Source organism: Notolepis coatsorum (assembly GCF_963971535.1).
Source record: "Notolepis coatsorum genome assembly, chromosome: 2".
In the NCBI taxonomy this organism is placed as follows: Eukaryota; Metazoa; Chordata; class Actinopteri; order Aulopiformes; family Paralepididae; genus Notolepis; species Notolepis coatsorum.
The window spans coordinates 169,322,073-169,344,417 of record NC_140166.1 but is presented as its reverse complement, the minus strand read 5'-3'; the positions used below and the strand labels follow the sequence as shown (position 1 = coordinate 169,344,417).

The window sequence follows — 22,345 nt, the reverse complement described above, 5'->3', positions numbered from 1 at the left end:
CGCCCGACAATATGACCCGCTAGGATGTATTCTACCGTACACCACCAGGGCAAAAATGATTGTACGAGCATTGTGGGACAAGGACCAGGGCTGGGACGACCCCATTCCCGCACACCTTGCATCCACCTGGAGAGAGTGGGAGATGGAGCTCCACTCACTCCCAGGCGTTAATATGCGCCGAAGCTACTTCCCACCCACGGTGAGGCCAGAGACATGTAAAATGGACTTACACGTCTTCAGTGACGCCTCAGAGGTCGCATACGGATCAGTAGCCTACTTGCGGGCCCAAGAAAGGGGGGGAGAGATCTACACAGCATTTGTCCTCGCCCGCTCGAGAATAGCCCCACGCAAGCAACAATCTATCCCACGTCTAGAGCTCTGCGCAGCCCTAGCCGGAGCGCACCTAGCCACGCTCATCCAACGTGAGCTCACCATACCGGTGTCTAGAACAATCCTGTGGTCAGATTCCACGACAGTACTCGCCTGGATCAAATCGGACTCATGCAAGTACAAAGTCTTCGTGGGAGTCAGAGTCACCGAGATTCAAGACTTAACCGAAGAGTTAACCGGAGAAACAGAGTGGCGCTACGTTGATACAAAACAGAACCCAGCTGACGTCATCACCCGGGGGATGCCCCTGGATGACCTCACCCGTCGCAATGTCTACAGTGACGGCCCAGCATTCCTAAAGCTCCCGGAAGGAGAGTGGCCCACGCCTATCCCGAGGGAAGCCAGTCAGGAGGAGGCTGAGAATAAGAAGCCTGTGTTCTGTGGATTGAGCACCGTAGCCTCCACCGACCCTAACATAGACGATTGCACGTCCATAGAGAGTGCACAACAAAGAACATTCCTGCGGTACCACCCGGAGTGCAAGTCCCCCGCTGATATGTCAGCAGCTAACTACGAGGAAGCAGAATTGCTTCTACTGCAGCGAGCCCAGAGAGACTCGTTCCCCGATGAATTGGCCTGTCTACAGGGAGGAAAGCCCGTCCCATCCGACAGCAGATTAATTCATCTGGCCCCCGAGAGCGACGCTCATACCCTCATCAGAGTGGGTGGTCGCCTACGCAGAGCCCCCAATCTACCGGATGACATTAAATACCCGATCGTATTGAACAGCCGACACAAGGTCACAGAGCTGATTATAAAGAAATACGATGAGGATGTACATCACGCAGGAGCAGAAAGAGTCTTCGCGGAAATCAGACGTCGTTACTGGATCCTACAAGGAAGAGAGGCGGTACGACGCTTCCAGCGAACATGTCTAGACTGCCGCAAGTGGCGCGCGCAGCCCAGCATACCAAGGATGGCTGACCTTCCTCCATGTCGCCTCCGAATCGGTGACAGGCCATTCCACTCAACGGGTATGGACTGCTTTGGCCCGCTGCACATAAAGAAAGGAAGAGGAACCGAGAAGCGGTGGGGTATTGTATTCAAATGCATGACCACCAGAGCGATACACATCGAGCTTCTCCCGACCATGAGCGCAGACTCATTCCTTATGGCCTTCCGTAGATTCACATCACGGAAAGGAAGACCGTCTACCCTATTGTCCGATCATGGGACAAACTTCAAATCGGCGAAAGAGAGCTGAGAGAGAGCTTCCAAGCTATGGGCCCAGAACTTAAGACCCACCTCGCTCCAGCACAGGTTGATTTCCAATTCAACCCCCCAAACGCACCCCACTTCGGTGGCACTTGGGAACGAGAAGTGCGCTCCATAAAGACAGCCCTGTACGCAGTACTTGGGGCCCAGACTGTGGCGGAAGAAGTCCTAATGACAGTCCTCACGGAGATTGAGGGAGTACTTAACTCGAAGCCCCTCGGATATGTCTCCAGTGATGTGGCGGATATCGACCCAGTTACCCCCAACACACTCCTGATGGGGCGGCTAGATCCTGCATTACCCCAGACAATGTACCGGCCTGAAGAAGCGAACGGCCGACGAATGTGGAGGTACAGCCAAGTATTAGCCGACAAGTTTTGGAGCAGTTTCCTACTGCACTACCTACCGTCTCTACAGACCCGCCAGAAGTGGGTAAAGGAGAGAGACAATTTGACAGAAGGAACAGTCGTCATGATTATTGATCAATCACTGCCCAGAGCTATGTGGCCGGCCGGCCGCGTAAGCAAAGTGATCACCGGTGCCGACGGCAAGGTCCGAGCAGCTGAAGTGCTTGTCCAGGGTCGCACTTACACCCGTCCCGTGGCGAGGCTCATAGAACTGCCCCGACTCCCAGACACAATCGATGATGACCATGACCCTATAACCCTATGACTTTGTGAAGTTGACTGACCCCTACAGCAAACCCTTATGTGTAAATAGACAACGCGATTAATCTGTCTCTGTTTAACTGATTAGGTCTGGGACCAATCAGGGGGTGGCTGTTGTGAAGGGCCAGATTAAACCGAATATATATATTTATTTATATATATATATTTAATTGTATTTGTATATTCTCTAATATTCCCTGATATCCCTTGTATATTCCTTGTACAATATGCATTGAATATCCATTCTAGCCTACTGAACATCCCATAATAGTCTCCATTCTACTATTGGTCGAGACCTTGGTGCCAGGCTGCCATACCCCTCAGACCCAGTTCAAACGTACCGCTCAACATGTACGAACAAGTCCTAGTTCCGCGTAGGAATCTGGCTACCGCACCACTAATGGGACTATTTGTTCATAGTGCGTATATATACTGCGCTACTAAAGTAGGACTTCCTTTTCAGTCCAGTTTCTTACCCTCCAATAGAGTCACAGACGTAAAGCCTCCCCGCGACGCCACGTGTGGGAGTAAGGCCAAGTTCGGCTTACCATCGGTATTGAGACATCGTGTATATTAATATTTGAATAGTCATATTTGGCACTATATCGTCGAGTTGGACGTAGTCTATTAAGCTAATAATAGTCTGTTAATATATAGTGCTTCGTGCGGTGAGAATACTACCGTAGTCAGTACCCCATCGTTTCGGGCAGAGAACTGGCTGCTTATCCAGGGTGGTTGACCCCACGTGAAGCTGCACCCGAGGAGCCCCAGAGCCGACGAGCGAGTGGACCTGTATACCGGATTATTCTACCGACGACAGCCCGCCTTCCCAGGCATGGATTATGCTTTGTATACGTTGATTATTCCATGGATAAAGACCCCCGACACTGCCGTGTGTTGGAACCCCCCCCCCTGGAGAGGACGCAAGGTGAGGAGACGCTCTGCAAGACGAGGTCGCTTCACGTCTCTCCTCCGTGGACCGGAGGACGCCGGCCCACAAAGAGTCCATCTGCTTTCATCTGTGGTCCAAGGATCGCCGGCGCATTGAACGGCACTACAGTGGGTTCACCTGGGATACCCTTGGCCGGATGAGGCAGCCGGATTCTACCCCCCCCCCCCCCCTTCCTACTCCTGTCGGCTTACAAGCGACCGGATTAACCCCCCCTAGTGTATCCAGCCTATAATCATTAAAGTATCATTGCCGTTATTCCTTAAACTATTCCAGGTCGTATATGTACCACCTGCGCCTTCAGAGATTGGACATTCTCTATTGATATACCGACGAATACTCTTGCCATAAAAGTGCATACTAATTCCCATTCATAAATGTGATTGATTTGATTAAGTGCTTGCTCTACACACCATCGCTGTGTAGAAATAAAGACCTCTTTCTAATTCGTACATTTGTGTTGGATCCGTTTCATCTACGTGACAGTGTTCATCATAATATATTTATGCCGTGTACTGGGTGGCCGAATATTAAGTACAAAGGTAGTGGTAGTAAGTATCATATCTAGTAATACAGTCAGGGAATTGTACCCCTCAGTTACAATTAGGGTTAGGTTAAGTTGAGGGTTAAGGTTAGGGTTAGTTACAGAATGCACGTAGGTCTATGTAATAGGTGTCCCCATATTTCACATACACAAACGTGTGTGTTTGTGCATGCCTACAGACACACACACAGTACATAATACACACATGCTTGTGTCACCTCAAGGCCAAGTTCCATTGTCCTGGGAAAGCCATGAGGAGGCATTCCTTTCATGTGTCAGCTCCTGTCACGGTCTCTGTCCTGACAGAGGCTTATAGTGACATGCGAGAGGCCTCGGCAGACTGTCCTGCTTTTAGTCAAATGAAGAGTCTGGCAGCTGCTGCATTCATCAAAATCAAAAGGATAAGCTGCTTTCCATGTAAAATCAAGTCATGATTAAATATATATATATATATATATAATTTATTTTTTTATTTCAAAGAGGGTGGGGGTGGGACGGGTGGGAGATAAAACATTAGCACCTTTAAGGAGACGCGTGAGAGACACCCGGCGGAGCCAAGGCTCTGGGATGGTGAGAGAGGGTCTTAAGTTCAACTAGGATCAATCTACTTCTGCTCTCAAGGCAATGCTTTGTCTCGCTCTGGGTTAAATTCCTCGCTGAATTGTTGCACGCTTAAAAAAATAAAATGGGACAAAACAAACTACATCACGCAAACGTAACAAAACATCTAGCAAAAATGTTCTTTCAAAAGGGTTACAGATTGAGCCCCTGTTCAAGGTTGGCGGTTACAATGGACCCGGGGGTTTTGAGTATATCCTTGAAACTGATTGTTGATAATATTCATGTTTTATACAAGGTTCCCACAGACATTGCTAAATGAAATTCAAGGATTTACCTTTCCAAGCACTGTTTTTCCTTTTCAAGGATGTCACTCAAAGGATACAATTCACTTTTAAATGCAGTTTTTTTAAGGATCTTCTTGGCCTGCTTGCCAGCTAGAGCATGCGAAGAAATGAGAAATTAAAAGAGAACAAAAAAAATGTATTTCTTGATTCAAAACAATTTAATCATGGATGAACAAAACATTCAATGCGAATGGTTGATTTTAATTTCAAGGACTTTTTAAGCACAAATGGGCTGTTTTACGGAATTTTTTGTATTTTTTTAATCAAGCACTTTAAGCACTTCAAGGACCTTGTGTGAATATCAGTGGTTCGGTCGCTGATGAAGTAGAGCCATCCCGCTTGGCGCTCAACATCATCAAACTGCCCTGGGGGTGAAGGGTCACCGGTCAATGGCGGACATTCTCAAAGTCTCTCAGGTTTCTGTAGTCTCTCTGAGTCAGCCCACAATGCAACACACTTCTCCTATGGTCACTCACAGGCAGCCAGCATAAGCTATCAATCCGGTCGCATACATACTGTAGTAGAGGTTATCTAGATGCACAATCTTTGTGCAAAATAAATGGAATATTTAAACGATGCTGAACAACTTTTGGAGATAGCTGTCATTACTCACCATATACACAACATGCTCCTAACTATCAGAGCAAAGGAAGGATTCTGCAGAGGAAGACAAGCTTAGGTTTGTCCCCACAGCAATTAGACTGTTAAACAAGCGGGACAGTATTCAAACCATACTTAACTTGATCATGTAGCCTACTGCAGTATTTCCTATTTGCTTTTTATATTAGTGTGTGTGTGTGTGTGTGTGTGTGTGTGTGTGTGTGTGTGTGTGTGTGTGTGTGTGTGTGTGTGTGTGTGTGTGTGTGTGTGTGTGTGTGTGTGTGTGTGTGTGTGTGTGTGTGTGTGTGTGTGTGTGTGTGTGTGTGTGCGTGCGTGTGTGTGTGTGCGTATACTAGAGCTAGGGTGCTTGAAAATGTTCTGTATGTGTGTGCGTATACCAGAGCTATGGTGCTTGAAAATGCTCTGTGTGTGTGTGTGCGTATACTACAGCTTTAGTGCTTGAAAATGCTCTGTGTGTGTGTGTGCATATACTAAAGCTAGGGTGCTTGAAAATAATATGTGTGTGTGCATATACTAGAGGTAGGGTGCTTGAAAATGCTGTGTATGTGTGTGCGTATACTAGAGCTAGGGTGCTTGAAAAGTATATGTGTGTGTATTCTAGAGCTAGGGTGCTTGAAAATGCTCTCTGTGTGTGTGTTTGTGTATTAGAGAGCTAGGGTGCTTGAAAATGCTCTGTGTGTGTTTGTGTGTTAGGGTGCTTGAAAATGTGCTGTGTGTGTATATTAGAGCTAGGGTGCTTAAACATGATCTGTGTGTGTATTCTAGAGCTAGGGTGCTTGAACATGCTCTGTGTATGTGTTTTAGGGTGATAGAAGGGGGAGTTGCGTCGGACCCCATCACCATCGACAGGGCTGCAGTGGAGAGAGTCAGCAGCTTTAAGTTTCTCGGTGTCCACATCACCGACAAACTCACCTGGGACGTCCACCAACAACGCCTCTACCACCTCAGGAGGTTGAAGAAGTTCGGCATGACACACAAGATCCTGAAGGTGTTCTACAGAGGAACGACAGAGAGCGTCCTGGCGGGGTGCATCACTGACCTCAACCTCAGAGCGCTGAGCAGAGTGGTGACTCGTGAGGACAGCACAAAAGATCTGTGGATGTGAGCTCCCCTCCATCCAAGAAATCTATGAGAGCCGGCCGGTGCATTAATAAAAAAAGCCCGGAAAATGTTCAAGGACCTTAATCACCCCAGACATGGACTGTTCCAGCTGATGCGGTCTGCAAAGCGCTACTGCAGCCACACAGCCAGAAGAACAGCTTTTCCCCTCAAGCCTTCAGACTCATCAGACCACCCCCCGCCCCCCCCCCCGGACTACACTTGAGAAACACTGTTGCGGCTGACAACATCGCATTTTGCACACTGCTAAAAAAAATCGACATCCTGTTATCTGCACTGCACACTCTTTAGAACTGTATATAGTCATCTTTATTTTAGTCATCTTATTTTATTCTTATTCTATGCTAAATGTATTGTATTTATATTATTGGAAGCTGCTATGGTCGAGGGACCACAACAAATATAATGTCACTATTTCTTGCTGTACGGTACTGAAATACGTGACAATAAAGGAATCTTAATCTGAATATCAAACTAAATCATGCCATTTCAGATAACCAATCTGCTTCCTTTGTAATATAATATACAGTACACTGGTTACCCTGATTGGCCCATCAGTCACATCTAGCCGCTCTGATTGGCCCATCAGTCACATCTACAGTAGCTGAGTGAGAGGACTCAGAGGACAGTGTGCTTAACCCTTTCACTGCCGCACTACCGAAACGGTTAACCCTTTCACTGCGACAATACACAGCGACCGTCGGTAGTGTGATAGTAAAGGGTTAACCTTCTGTAGTGTGGCAGTGAAAGGGTTAACAATCAAGCCTCAGTCTATAGTGTCTAGTGAAGAAGGGGCCACGCCCCCTCTGCCTTCTGAGAGTTGGCTGTGCTCAGAGATAGTACACTAAAACACTTAACTGAAAGATTGATACTTGTGACATTAACAGTCCACAATAAGCAATTTAGGACTGAATTAAAACATCAGTGTGCTGGATCTTTAAGCCAATACAGTGAGCTTCATAGTGCAACCAAGGAAAAGCACTGCAACGCATGGTGGAGGAGGCATTTTGGCTGTTGGCGACTGAATATATTTAGGCGATCACAACAGCAGAGTGTCGGAAGATCAGGAATTTGTCTCTCTAGCAATGACAGGCATCTCCAGTCGTTATTTACAACCGTCTCCCTTGGTTTTCTGTGCAGAATATGTGTGGTCCGTGCTTAAGACTGGCTCTGAAAACCATAACGATTTTATCAACTGAAGTGGAAGACGCTTGATCAGCGATATGGCCAGAGAGCAAAGACATGCTGGCTGGCTGCCAGTAACTAACCACAGAAGAAGTGCATTCCGTACATTGCATTGCGGGGCAGATTAGGAGGACTCGAGAAAACCTGAATGATGTCACAATGACATCCGCCGTTGTATCATACCTCCATATTCCATGTTCCTTTAAAGATTCAAAAAACTTTGCGGGGTTGCTACAATGCATCAATATTGCATTTCAAAACTCCTGGCCAGTATGTGTTTTGGAACGCCGGTAATAATATACTTTTTTATTGGCTGGTAGCAGCCCATTGGTCATCTCATCCTGGGTTTTAAGACCATTTTATCTTAACAGCGTAATTGTACCTGCCGGGATGGTTCAGTGTTCACTGCTCAGTGACACTGTGGCAAGTGGGTCCCCGCTGTCCTCCATTTGGGCTCAGAGAGACCCAAACCAGGACCTCTAGGCGGGATTTTCAATTTAGTTTTAGTGTTAGTCATTTTATAAAAATGTCCATTGGTTTTAATCATATTAAAGGAACACGCCAACATTGTGGGAAATGTGCTTACCGTCTTCTCCAGTGTCAGACAAAGAAGATAGATACCAATTCAGTAGAGAACTATCTGGCTACAAGCTAGCCTATCTTAGCACAAATTAATGGAAGTGGATACTGACCACTAGCCTATCTTAAAACTCTGGGAGAGGTGTTTTTGACCAACAGCTATAGGCTTTCATTAATTTGTGCTAAGCTAGGCTAGCTTGCAGCCGGATGGCTTTCTACTGAACACACAGAGAGGAAATTAGTATCTATCTTCTTGTCTGACTCTGGAGAAGATGGTAAGTGCATTTCCCATAATGTTGGCATGTTCCATTACAGTTCAAGATTTTAGTCAGTGGAACTTCACCAAATTTGTGTCTTCTTTTAGTCAAATTAATCAGATTTTGATAAAAGTTTACATAATAGGTTTGGTTGCCATGTAATCATAGCTGAGGTAGAATTCACATAGATGGTTACCAAAATGCACATTTCTCATAGGAATAAACTGCATCAACTGCACTCTCTTATCTATTAGTGAGTAAATGGTGTTCTGCACCTTTAAGAGCTAATCATGATTTGACATTGCAACTAGTGCCAGGCCTCTAAACAACGCTTAGATGCTAGAAAAATCTACAACCATATTACAACCCAAATAAGAACATACATAACTAACTACACGCATAACTACAAAACTACCCACACATCTATCAATAATGCACTTGAAACACAGCAACAGCAATATCCTTACCAAAGCAACGGGTACATTCCTGCCAAGTAAAACTACCCACACATTAATCAATATTAATATAATCAATAAAATATTTGTTTCCCTCAGTGACTCGTGTCAAATCTAGGTCCCTCAGAACAAAATCGTAATAATTAACTGGCAAATTTTAACATGATTGCTTGTGACACACCTACTCTGGTAATTATTGCTTTGAGGCCATTTGCTAATGAAATTAATGCATTCGTTGCCCTACCAAATTAGCATAACTCATACAAATGGCCCACATTTGAGACCATGTTGGAAAAAAAGCAAAACAACCAACAAAAAAAAGCCAGCATCAACAAAAATGCTATAAAATTAAATGGTGACCACATCAAACTGACATTATGAGAATTGCCAGGAGTTTTACAAAGTCTTAATGGCTAAAAGGCTCTTCATTTTAACCACCGGCGAGGCCAGTAATGTAATTTCAGAGTGATAGCAGCGTAGACTAAATTATACCATTATCATCATTACAGTCATTGCTGATCTACATATACATCTCTCTCTGGGCAAATATTAAACGGTGGCCCTAGCACAGACATTTAAACGTTATTACGGTATATTGATGCATTAACTTGAGGGACCTCCTAACAATAATTCTCTCAAATGACACGGCCACCAAGCGGGTAGGATCCACCACCCAGCCGCCGCCCTATGGGTCCTCTCAGTGACACGGCCACCAAGCGGGTAGGATCCACCACCCAGCTGCCGCACTATGGGTTCTCTCAGTGACACGGCCACCAAGCGGTAGGATCCACCACCCAGCCGCCGCCCTATGGGTTCTCACAGTGACATGGCCACCAAGCGGGTAGGATCCACCACACAGCTGCCACTCTATGGGTTCTCTCAGTGACACGGCCACCAAGCGGTAGGATCCACCACCCAGCTGCCGCACTATGGGTTCTCTCACTGGTGCCGCTCACACGTTTACTGCTCTACATTAATAAATGATGACGATGCCAGTGGTACAACAACAAGTAAACGGTACATTTGAGAAGCAACAGAAAGTGTATGAAATGTCCCCAGATACAGTAGGTACAGTAGAAGGACAGTGGAGATGTTTGCAACATCCACCAAAAATTACCAAAAAAGAATGCTGATTTATTTTGCACATAATCTCACACACACACACACACACACACACACACACACACACACACACACACACACACACACACACACACACACACACACACACACACACACACACACACACACACACACACACACACACACACACACACACACACACACACACACACACACACACACACACACACACACACACACACACACACACACACACACACACGTCCAAAAACAGTTTTGCACACATTCATTTAGTTTGACAGTTATTGAGAGTAAATTATTTTGAATATGGCCACCAGCATTGTCATCAGGGACACATAATCCCTGTGTTGTGTTAATTACAGCGCCATGAAATGATTTTGATAAAAAAAAAATGCAATACCTTGTCTTATACTGCTAATCTTATAATTTCATTGAGCTGTAATTAACACAATGTGAGGATTCAACATCCCCAATCACTGGTGGCCATATTCAAACTAGTTTACTCTCAATAACAGTCTAACTAAATTAATGTATGTAAAACCATTAAGTGTGTGTGTGAGATTGTGTGCAAAATCAGCATAGTTGTGCTGACTAAAAGTGCCCCTTTAAAGACCCCCCCCCCCCAAATGTTTTGGACTATATCAATGTGGGGTATATTCACATCAAGCTATTTGGAACTTCATTGTAAACTAGAATATATATTTGTTTTACGAGCCTAACCTGTCAGGATCCTAGGCCCGGTCCTGGCTGGACTGGGCAGGATGGTAACACTGGGCAGTATCCTCCACCTAACTTTGGGCAATGCCCTCTATCTGACATTGGCCCTCGGCCTGACATTGGCGCCCTACCACCCTCTAGTGGTGACAAACAATCGGTGCGCTCCAGTACACTGGACATCCTGACTACTGTGTTAACTATAATTAATAGTTTGATTAATGTGGTGTCATGGTGTGTACTGTCATTGTCTTTCCCTTCCCTGGTGTGATGTCATGCACTGTTTTGGGTTGTTAGGAGTTGCTTTTGTGTTTAGTTGTGTTTAGTTGTTCTTTGCTTATTGTCTAGGTGTTGTTGTGATTCTGTGTTGGCCAGGTGTTCTTAATTGTTAATTAGTCGGGGTATTTAGGTGTCTGTCTGTCTCCCCTTCGTTGTGGCGACATTCCTCCAGTTACCCCCTGTTCCTCCACGTCGTGTCGCACCGTTCTCCCTCTAGTAAGTCTTAGTGTTTGTTGTTTTTGTATTGTGAAGTTTGTTATTTAGTTTCTGTATTCTCCTTGTATTGCACTGGATTCTACAGTAAACACCCTTCTCCAAGCTTCACTCCTCGCCTCTGCCTCCTCCATTCCTTCCCTTTCTGTATTATTGCATTCAACCTAACCCCGTCGTGACACTAACCCATAAATAAACATTTTACAGCCACAAAGCACGGCAAATAGGGATATATACCTGTTGTCTAGTGTTAGTCCTTGTATCAAAATCTCTATTCTGGCTCTACTCTATTCTAAATCCAATCTATTAGAGAATGACGACACATCTCTGTTAATATTTACTTTTGGCGGCGGGGCCACCCGCTTGTTTATGCTTGGATCACTGATCGGGCCTTTAGAACAGTACAAGGTTGGATTACTATGGACGAGGCGTCAGACTGTAAGGCATTACGGACGGTTGCCCTCTGAAGGATTACCATGTCAACTAGTTCTGATGACAACATCATTTTGTGACATCACTTCACAAATCCATCAACATATCCTCATTTAGAACTCTCAAACATCATATACATTATATCTTTATTTTTTTCTGTAAAGCCACAATAACTAATTGTTGGAGCTCAAAACAATAAATACAAAGTCAAGCTTGAATATCAACACAGGTGTTTCGATATAAACGGTGCCCCAGTAACCTAACCGAGAAACTGCTGTCTATATAACACAACAAACTTTCTGTTGCTGTTAGGCCTATCACAGTTCTGTATCGTATGGCTCCGCTCGGCATCACTACTGCACTGTACCTCGCTCGTGCACGCGCACTGAATAAAAAATTCCACAATGTACCTTTACATCCCAACATCCGTCTGACCACACCCCTATCAGCTTACCTTCATAAGCAGGTGTGTGGCCACCTACTCGCCTCCTTCTTCGCTTTCACCACAAGGAAGTGCCTTCGGTAGATCCCCACTTGACGAGGTTGCTAGTTGAAGAAAGTTGAGACGAGTTTACATTGTGCTTATTTTTTTCTTCTCTCATAAATATTCAAGAGAAAAATCGAAGTCATAATGTCTACTTCGGAGAGTCGTAGAACCACTCTTCACCAGCGGTTCTCCATTCCCGCCTCTGTCGTGCGTTCTGGTGCGGGGCTGTTGCCGTGTTCGTGGTCGGCAGCCACGCCCGGTAGGCATCCGATGGGTAGTTTGCCTCTCCGAGGAGCCAGTGCACCGGTGCCGTCGCCTCTGCGATGGCCTGGTCCTGGCTCTGGTTCCTCTGGTTCCGGGGAATCGTCCGTTGTTGAACGGCCGGTTCTGTTGGTTCCGGAGGATTTGAGACGCAAACTTTTTGCGTCTGCTCGGTCCCGTCGCAAGATGGTGTCCTGCAGATGTGAACGGCCTGGGTTTGGGGAATTGCTGGAGACCAGCGAGGATGTGTCGGTCTCTAGCTGCCCAATGGAAACAGAGGATTGCATGGTAGAGGCGGACGGGTTCTTGTTTGAAGGCCCAGTAGAGACAAATATCCCACCCGTCCAGGTAACACTGGAGGGGGGTGATATGTCTCCTTGGGGCACCTTGTTCGAGGATGTCGGGGAAACCCCTCGGCCTCTTCGGCAGGATGCCCTACTATCAGCCACATCAGACTGTGGCTCCTTAACCAGTAGAAAGCCTGCTGCATGTGGGGGATGCGGGTTCGGTGGAGGAAAGTATGCAGGGGGAACTGCAGGCTTTGTTCCCCGAGCTTATGGCGGTGGCGGCCGCTGCAAACGGCGTGCCGCTGCCGCAGCCACTGCCTGCTCCTGTCCCCGATGATCTAATATGTCATCTCTGGCAGCGTCGCCCGGTGAGAGGGGTGGACGTTGTCTACCCATTTTTCCCCTCAATGGGGGCCTATGTTCGTCGGGGCCAGGTGGTGTCCCACATCATGGGCCTCACTCCCGCCAACTTACCAGTTACGCGGGTGGTGGGTTTGGTTGAAGGTATGAGAGAGGGTGTCCCACGGCTTGATAGGCCGATGGCCGCTCTCCTCTGTCCGGATGTGGTGTGGGAGCCGTTATGCAAGCCGGTTCTCCAAGGAAAATCGGCTAGGCGGTTGGCGTATTGGAGTGACCAGTCGTTCATCGCGGGTACACAATCGCTGGCTGCTGCGTCTAATATCGCACAGCTGGCAAGATTTGTATCCGGGATAATGACGGGCGGCACGGAGCGGTCGGAGGTACAACATGATCAGCTCACCCAGGCGGCAGGAGCTGTCCTGCATCTGACTCAGGTGCAGGCCATAGCCTCTGGGAAAGTGCGCGCCCTGGCAACTCTGATCCAGCGCAACCTTTGGCTGGAGCAGGCCCGTGTGCCGGAGAAGAAGAGGGCTCCTCTTCTGACGGCCACCCTCTCCGATGCTGGACTGTTCGGGAAGGCCCTGCAATTGATGACCTCAACATGCAGAGAGATGGCAGAGGAGAGATCCGTGCTCCAACCCCATTTTCCACCTCCCGTCATCTCCTCCGCCGTGGCTGCCAATGCCTCCATCGCCACTGCTGGCCCGTCGACGAAGGCCAGGAGGAGAGACGGTGCTGCTGCTGCAGCCGGCCCATCTACGACCGGAGGAGAAGGTAGGGATCGACGAGACCAGCAACCGATTGCCTACCGTCCCTCCGGGGCTTCTCGGGGTGGCAAAGCCCGAGCGGCTCGAGGCAGCAGACGCCGCTAGACAGTGACTTTTTTCCCCATGCGGTCCCCTCTGTTTACCCCTCCCCGGCCCTCTCATATTATTTGTTGATTAAATAAAAAGTCCCCTAAAAAGGGGGACTGTATTTTTTGGTTAAACAAACTGTGTGTTTCTTCACCAAAACATATGATGTGGTTGCAAAGTGTGAATCTGCATTGGAATACATTGATGGATGAGTTACGTTCGTGTTATGAGATTAAAGCAAGGTCTGCAGCATTCACTCGGTTATAGAAGGGTTTCTATCTCGGCCTGATGCTCCACATGCAGGTAGAAGCTGGTTGTATGGTCTGTTGCTTACACACAAAGTAATGTTGAACTACAACACTGTTGTGTTAGTTGCAGTAATGCTCGTATACACACGTTCCATGGCCTAGCCGTTATACTCTCTATCAGTGTTTTTCTATGTACAACATGGAATGCGGGTGTAGGATTCACACACGCACACGACTTGGTTTTGTTGTAAACCCTGTTCACATTCTGTGGGTAGCATGCATTGTATTAGCTTGCGCTATTCATTGGCATTCTACCAAAGGTTTCATATACTACAGTTGTTATTGTGTGCAGGGGGAAGGGTTTTGTGAGGGGGTGCCGAATAAACCCCTCCTTCCCACTTGATTGGTCAAATGGGTTTTCTCATCTCCTGTTGGGCCAGTCAGGGCCAAGCCGTTAAACGCCTTGGCTGGGGGGGGGGGGGAAGGGTTGTCCTGACTATGCTCCTATTACAAACAGGAGTTGTGTGTGGGGTTTCCCCCCATCATAGCATATGATATGTTGCTATGACGATGGCTTCCGTGAGTTAGATCTTTACGTAAGATCTGTTGTGTCAAAGTGTCGGGTTAGAGCGTAGGACTTACGGGTCCGCTACGCTCGATTTTATGTGTAACTTGAGTCAGTTGGTCACGTGACTCGCAGTTGCCATGGCTTTTTCATTCTACGACTCACGTGGGAAGGCTTTCTGAGGAATTTCGGTCTAAGTCCTCTGTGGAAGGGGTGACTGGATGTAAAAATATAAACAGTTTTTACCCTCGGCTGTGTAGACTGGGATTCATACTGTTGGTGCTTCCTTCTTTTTTATTAAAAAGAGTTGGAGTTTAGGAAGCACCACACCCCTCTTGTCGTTCCCCTGGGCGCCTTGGGGATTCACTGAAAGGTCTAAATAGCCTGTTCATTGATGTGGTTGTGTCCCGACGCACGTTAAGTGCTAGCTCGGGGTGTTCTGTTGAAGATCAGGCGGGTGACTAGCACGCCTTGGTTGCTTTTGGTTAAAACAGCGTTTTTATAAAGCAACTGGGATGGAGGTTTTTTCCTCTTCCGACGACCTGTATTGGTTATCGACAGATTCTCGTTCATATCTGGGGGATGATGACGGAATGGATCTGAACATATGTAGAGGGATCTCACGCCCTTGGGGTGGGCCACCAGGCGCGGTTCGCACCGACCGTCTGGGTGGCGCCTTCTTTTCATGTTTTAAGATCAACACGCATATCTGCCCCTTCTCCTGGAGTAGGCATATCGGCGTGGTTAGGGCACGGGACTGGTTCTGGTCACGCTGGTCCAGGTCAGTTGTTGTCCGCCGGGGATGCAGATCTGCTGTTCTGGTACCCTGAGGGACTTGTGCTTTTTTCGGGGGGAAAAATGCCAGGTCGGTCCGGGTGTCGCAGGGTTAGGCGCTATGGAGACCCTTGTTGGGTACATATTGTACTCTGCACTGTCGTAATGGCTTATGGCCATGCCAACCTGTACACGCCCGATCTCGTTCGATCTCGGCCGCTACGCTGGTTTGGTCCTGGTTAGTACTTGGTTGGGAGACCGCCTGGGAATACCAAGGGCGGTGTGCTTGGGGCTGGTTCTCCATTATTTTCGCTCCTCTCTCACGCGTGGCGTGGAGGGGGCTGTTGGGGTGGTCTTGGACTTCCTCTGGTAACTCTGTGCTTCCCGTGCCGCCGGGCCCGGTCCGAAGTAATGTTTCGTCGACCCGTAGGCCTGGAATAACCCTTTTTTGAAAAACTGCAACACTTGTAGTGCGGTATGCCAGGCGGTGTGCTATTGGGGGGAAAGGGCCCGCTCTTGGAGGGGCCTGATCCGAATACGCTGGCGATGTGGGGGGCGGTGTCACTAAGTGACCGCCTGGTGGGGTCTTGATGCCTGGCGTCATTGACCTCTCCGGGCCCCCGTTTTCCAGGGGATCCAGTCCCTTCGGTGGGTCTGGGTCTTCCTTCGCGCTCCGCTGCTACGGCCTTGCCACAGGGTTGGGTTTGCTCTTGACCCCGTGATTTCTGGGGGCAGTAACGAGGTTGTTCCTTCCGTTCGTTCCCGGGTGGCATGCAGGTTGTGCGTGTGTGTAGTCGTGGGGTCAAGCCACGGTCTGCTCACCCTGTGCGTTGAGTTGCTTGAGTGCCTCTTCGCACGGTCGGGTCCGTCGGCCCTCCCGGGAACCTCCAATAGGGGGGGTGCCCTCCATTAGGGGGGGTCGGGGGGGGCTCGGTCCTCCCCGATCTGATGGTTGTGGGGGGCCTCAGCGGGGTACATTTGTCGGGAGATGGCTCTCGCTCGGCCTTCCTTGACGCCGAGCGGAGCCATACGATACAGAACATTAGGTTATGGCTATAACCAAGTTCTGTGAGTAATGGTGACGCTCGGCGTCAGACGCCGCTGCTGCCCTTGATCTCACCTTGTGGTGAAAGCTTGGGAAGGAGGCGAGTAGGTGGCCACACACCTGCTTATGAAGGTAAGCTGATAGGGGTGTGGTCAGACGGATGTTGGGATGTAAAGGTACATTGTGGAATTTTTTATTCAGTGCGCGTGCACGAGCGAGGTACAGTGGAGTAGTGATGCCGAGCGTCACCATTACTCACAGAACTTGGTTATAGCCATAACCTAACGTTAGCTATACTCTCATTTAGCTATATTGACCTTGCTAGCTAATTTAGCTATTATTATAATTTCTGATCCCTTTTTATTTTTTCTCAAATGTCAGAATATTGTTTCACTGACAGGAAGAAACACTAGCTCTTCGAGCTCACCTCAACGTACGGCACTGTAGTCTACAATAACAAACGAAAGGCACGGAGGGCCCCCCCCCCCCAGTTCATGTGCCTTCACTTAGGAAATTGGCGGTAGGTAGCGAGAGGTAGTGTGCCGCGATACCGTCTCTCAGATACCGGATCGCGGGGGAGAGGAGGAGGAGGAGGGAGTGCGGCAGGCAGGCAGGCAGCGAGGATCATATCTTCAATAAAACAATGAATAAAACTCTCTCCGCGCCACGGCTTGAGATGCTTTGACCTACTGCGCGGGCATGAATACACACAGATCATCAGAGGACATACGGCCTCATCTCAGGGCTGTTTGTTATGGGCCCACCTTATCGAGCGAGCGGCGCCACCCCATCTGTGATGACACATCAGCCCCCGCCGCTTCAGCCAAATAAAACTCACAAACACAAGAAGCCAACGTGTTGACACTGACAGAAAATTTGCATGGGGAATGTATACCACAGGAAAGCGTGATTAATTTTCGGCCCATGAAATGAATACAGATTTGGTCATTACATGGCCTGTATCCATTGCCAAATATTATAATATTCCCCCCCCCGTGCTTTTCCACAGTTTTGCGGTGCAATAATAGGGAATAAAATACAGCTTAGAGATCATAACTAATAAGACTGCGAGCAAATGGGCTAAATCAGGGGGAGAAACGACAGGGCTGATTGCTCATTAGTATTATGGAACTGTTCTGTTTCAATCTGTTCCGTGAGCTGCTATCTCTGCCTAATGACTTAAATGGTGTCTGAGTAAATGCTCTGTACCCACATCGTGCAGAGTAGGATTAAAATAATTAGACATCATTGGATTTTCTCACTGCGAACTGTTGGTGTTGTTCTATAAGGTTTGACACTTGCTGACACGGTGAACAACAGCTTTTTCCGCTCGCCTTAATACACACACACACACACACACACACACACACACACACACACACACACACACACACACACACACACACACACACACACACATACTGCCATGCATGCACACACACACACACACACACACACACTCATACTGCCATGCACGCACACACACACATACTGCCATGCACGCACACACACACACACACAGACACACACACACACACACACACACACACACACACACACACACACACACACACACACACACACACACACACACACACACACCACACACACACACCACACACACACACACACATTCTGCCATGCTCGAACACACACACACACACACATACTGCCATGCACGCACACACACACATACTGCCATGCACGCACACACACACACACACAGACACACACACACACACACACACACTCACACACACACACACACACACACACACACCACACACACACACACACACACACACACACACACACACACACACACACACACACACACACACACACACACACACACACACACACACACACACACACACGTGTACGTGCACTTACCTCTGCTTTGCACGCGATGCATCGCAACCTGTCCAGACTGCCATGTCCCTGTGAGGAAGCATGAATTTTCACGTCAAACAAAACACAAAGATAGACAGGTTTGTTACAGGGTTCCCACAGACATTGCTAAATGAAATTCAAGGACGTTCAAGGACTTTTCCAAGCATATTTTTCATTTTAAAAGGGCATTTAAAATGATACAATTCACTTTTAAATGCGTTTTTTTTTTTTTAAAGAAAATCTGATCCAATAGTAATGGCTTAAAACTAATTTAGTTACACTTTAGATAAAAAAATTATTTCTCGATTCAGAAATGTTTTATCATGGATGAACAAAGCTTGGTTTATTTGAATTCCATGGACTTATTAACACATTGGGTGCCACGCCTCTTTGCCCAGATAACCCCTTCTGTGCCAGCACTTTAGTCAATGGGAGGTCGGGGATATTTGCGAACGCTTAAACTATATCTTAAATTATGGCTATGGGTCTAAAACACCCCTCGCTTATCAATGACTTGCTTGCAGTCAACATGTACAAAACGGATTGTTATTTCATTGGTACATTTCCGTTTTATACCGTTTTGAATACGAGTATAGTTTCGGAGAGTTCTAGTAATTTCAGAGAAATTACGCGATAATACCCCTTTAGTGGAATACACAAAACGCGTTGTAATTTTTCGGCTGATTTATGAATAGTTTTCAAATAAACGCTAGATTATCGATAGTATATGTGTACTTATTCACGCTAGAGAAGCGGGCTGAAAAATCTATTATCCATGACCTGGTTAGCGCTAACGTCATACACGCACACACACACACAGACACGTTGTGATCGCTATGAAAAAAACATCTGATTAACCCAATACTGGTAAAATAGAGTCCTTACCTCACATCAGATGTTCTGCAAAAAGATGAATCCAATTCCTGATCGCCATTCCAAATATTGATCGCGTTTATTGATCCAACGTTATAGTCCGAAACACATAATCGACGCTGCTCTGAGGGTCCTCAGTCAATCTGGTAACACGATACTGCTTGCCAGAGATGGGAAAACCCTGGACCGGACTTTTTTTCTGATGCACATGGCTACCCAATCCAATCCAATGATGTGCATTACCATCCGGGAGACGATAGGTGGCGGTATTTGCCCGTTTCGAGCTCAGACTCATTCACAATGATAACATCAGGCTGGATGGATAAAAAATTTATGGATATCACTAATAAAAGAAATAACGATTAAAAAACTCGTCATTGGCACTCAACGCATGGCGAGTTAGCATGACTAATTTCGTCGTTGGCACTCAAAGTGTTAAGCACCTTGTTAAAAAAATTGCTGTTTTCAAGGAATTCCAGGCCTTGAATTTCTTTTTGTCAAAAATTAAGCACTTTAACAACTTCAAGGACCTTGTGTGAACCCTGTTGTTACAACATTTATACTATTGTATTTAGCATGACATGCACAAATGACAAATTCCTTTATTTGTTTTTACATTACGTTTGTTGATCCAATTATTACAATTGTTGCTATGAAAACAGCTAACGGGTGCCTTTGGCGCACTAAATACACAATTAGCTTGTTTGTTATCCGCACTAACTATTGTAATTTGTTTTTTTAAAGCGTCAGCGGGGCTTCGTCTTCTCCCCGCTCCACTAAACGTAACACTTAAAAACACTTCTCTAAATGTAATTCAGGAGACGCGGAACATGAACACGACACATTGGGAGCGTAATCTTCCAAGCTGGTGGCGCCGCTGCTGTGACTAAAGCCTAAAGATGCAAATGGCAAAAAAAATAAACATTTGTACAAAACACAATTGGCCAAACACAACCCAGTGCTAATATGCATGGCGTGTAGTAGGACCACATTTTGATAGATGTTAATGGCATATAATTATAGAACAGCACTATTAGGCAATGTGGTTTTATAAGAGGACTGTTGCCCCCGGCGATGTAGCCTGATTGCTGTGAGTGTTTGGCTAATGAATGTAAAGCAAGTCTGTTTGCAGTGATGCGAATTATCAGCCCATGAGAGAGAGAGAGAGAGGGAGGGCGAGCGATGGGGGGGAGCTTAACTCACTATTCCAACCACTCGCAATTAAAGGGAGATATACGCGTGCACCCTCACAGTCAAGGGCACACTTGCTGACATGAGCATGAGCACACACAGAGACACAGAAAACAGCACGTGTACACACACACACACAGACACACACACACACAGACACACACACACATGCACCTGCGCACACAGACACGTATACTTTACACATAATATAAATGGCTGCATTTCAGAGATGCATCAAAGATCTTGTTTTGTTTTAAGTTCTTCTCTGTTCCCATATTTCCCATCCCAACATAATTGATCTCATGTGCAGTTTGGTCAATGCTGCATCGTTAAAGGAGCACTTCGTCCCAAAAACATAACAATGCTGATTTATTTTGCACATAATCTCACACACGTCTAAAACCTCGAGACAGTTTTGCACAGATTCACTTAGTTTGACAGTTATTGAGTTTGAATATGGCCACCGGTGATGTCATCGTGGAAGTTGAATCCTTGTGTTGTGTTAATTACAGCTCCATGAAGTGACAGGGTAGCAGTCCCTATAAGACAAGATATTGCAATTTTTTCATCTACATAATTTCATGGAGCTGTAATTAACATGAGGATTCAACGCCCCTGATGCCATCACTGGTGGCCATATTCAAACTCATTTACTCTCAATAACTGTCAAGCTAAATGCACGTGTGCAAAACCATTTAGAGTTTTTGGATGTGTGTGAGATTATTCGCAAGATAAATCAACATAGTTTTCTCGCCGAAGTGTCCCTTTAAAAACAATACAGAATTTGGATAGCTAGTTGTCAGCGATTCTTGAAGTTGTGTCTGCATCTGGCTTACTATAATCACCCCTTTCTGGTCAGACTACTTTGAGATTTATTTCAGATGGATTGGATTACATATTTTTTTTGGAGAGCATTTTTTCTTCACAGAATATAGTTTCCATTAGGCCGAATAGACTGAATCCAGATGCCATATAGAAATGAAAAACATATTTTATTTGTTGGTGATGCGATGGGAGAGAGTGATTGCGGTGGCTTAACAGAGGCTTTTCTGGAAAGTAATGGTATACAATAGGCCGTCCTTGCTCTGTACGTTCTCAACCACCTCCTCCCTGATTTAAAAAAGGCTTTGGAGGGTAGTGAGACACACCAGGCACATGGGCTGTGCCGGGCCGGTGTTGTGCGAGCCATACGGTCCTCCCATGCCCTTGTACTCTGTGCTGTGAGGGGTTTCACCCCTCTAGGAATGCACTCCCTATAATGAGGGTCAAAGGTCAAAGTGCTGCTATGCCTCGAGGCCAGGATCTCCCAGGCACACTCAGTCACTGACTCTGTCCCTATATTTAAATCATGCCTCAGGACATGTTTTTCAAAGGGCATCTCTTAACTAGTTCCTGGTTACTAATTAGTTTTGTGCCCATGCTATTTGTCTTTGTGGAACCTGAATGGGAGGGGGGGGGATACACAGATGAGCCAAATTTAAAATTTAAAAAATAAGAAGAAAAAGATTGCTTATGGTTTGCCTCAGTGCAGACGATAATCATTATTATGATAGTCCAATTCTGCTGAAGTATGTTATCCATGGCTAAGGGAATGAATGTCAGTGTTGTTGCACACGTCTGAATTAGCCCAGACTGTTGTTTTGTAACAACATCTGGGGTGGTAGTAACCGTAGTAACCGTTCTAGTCGAAATTAGATAAGGACATGGAATTTGCCCTTTTCTTTTTTTGGGGGGGGGGGGGGGGGGGGGGGCTCCAGCTGCTTCCACGAGTGGTAACGGCGCATGCTATCGTTCCCAACCGACCGTCTCTCTCTCTCTCTCTCTCTCTCTCTCTCTCTCTCTCTCTCTCTCTCTCTCTCTCTCTCTCTCTCTCTCTCT

At 46.7% G+C, this 22,345-nt stretch overlaps 1 protein-coding gene across 1 annotated transcript in view; it reads right to left on the bottom strand.

Moving 5' to 3' along the window:
- Positions 1 to 22,345, bottom strand: part of LOC311224379 (uncharacterized protein) — a 240,717-nt gene that overhangs the window by 184,802 nt on the left and 33,570 nt on the right. Inside the window, exon 3 of the mRNA XM_084309348.1 lies at positions 18,404 to 18,451. Within this exon, the coding sequence (XP_084165474.1) occupies positions 18,404 to 18,451 (48 nt within the window). The remainder of the gene's footprint in view (positions 1 to 18,403; positions 18,452 to 22,345) is intronic.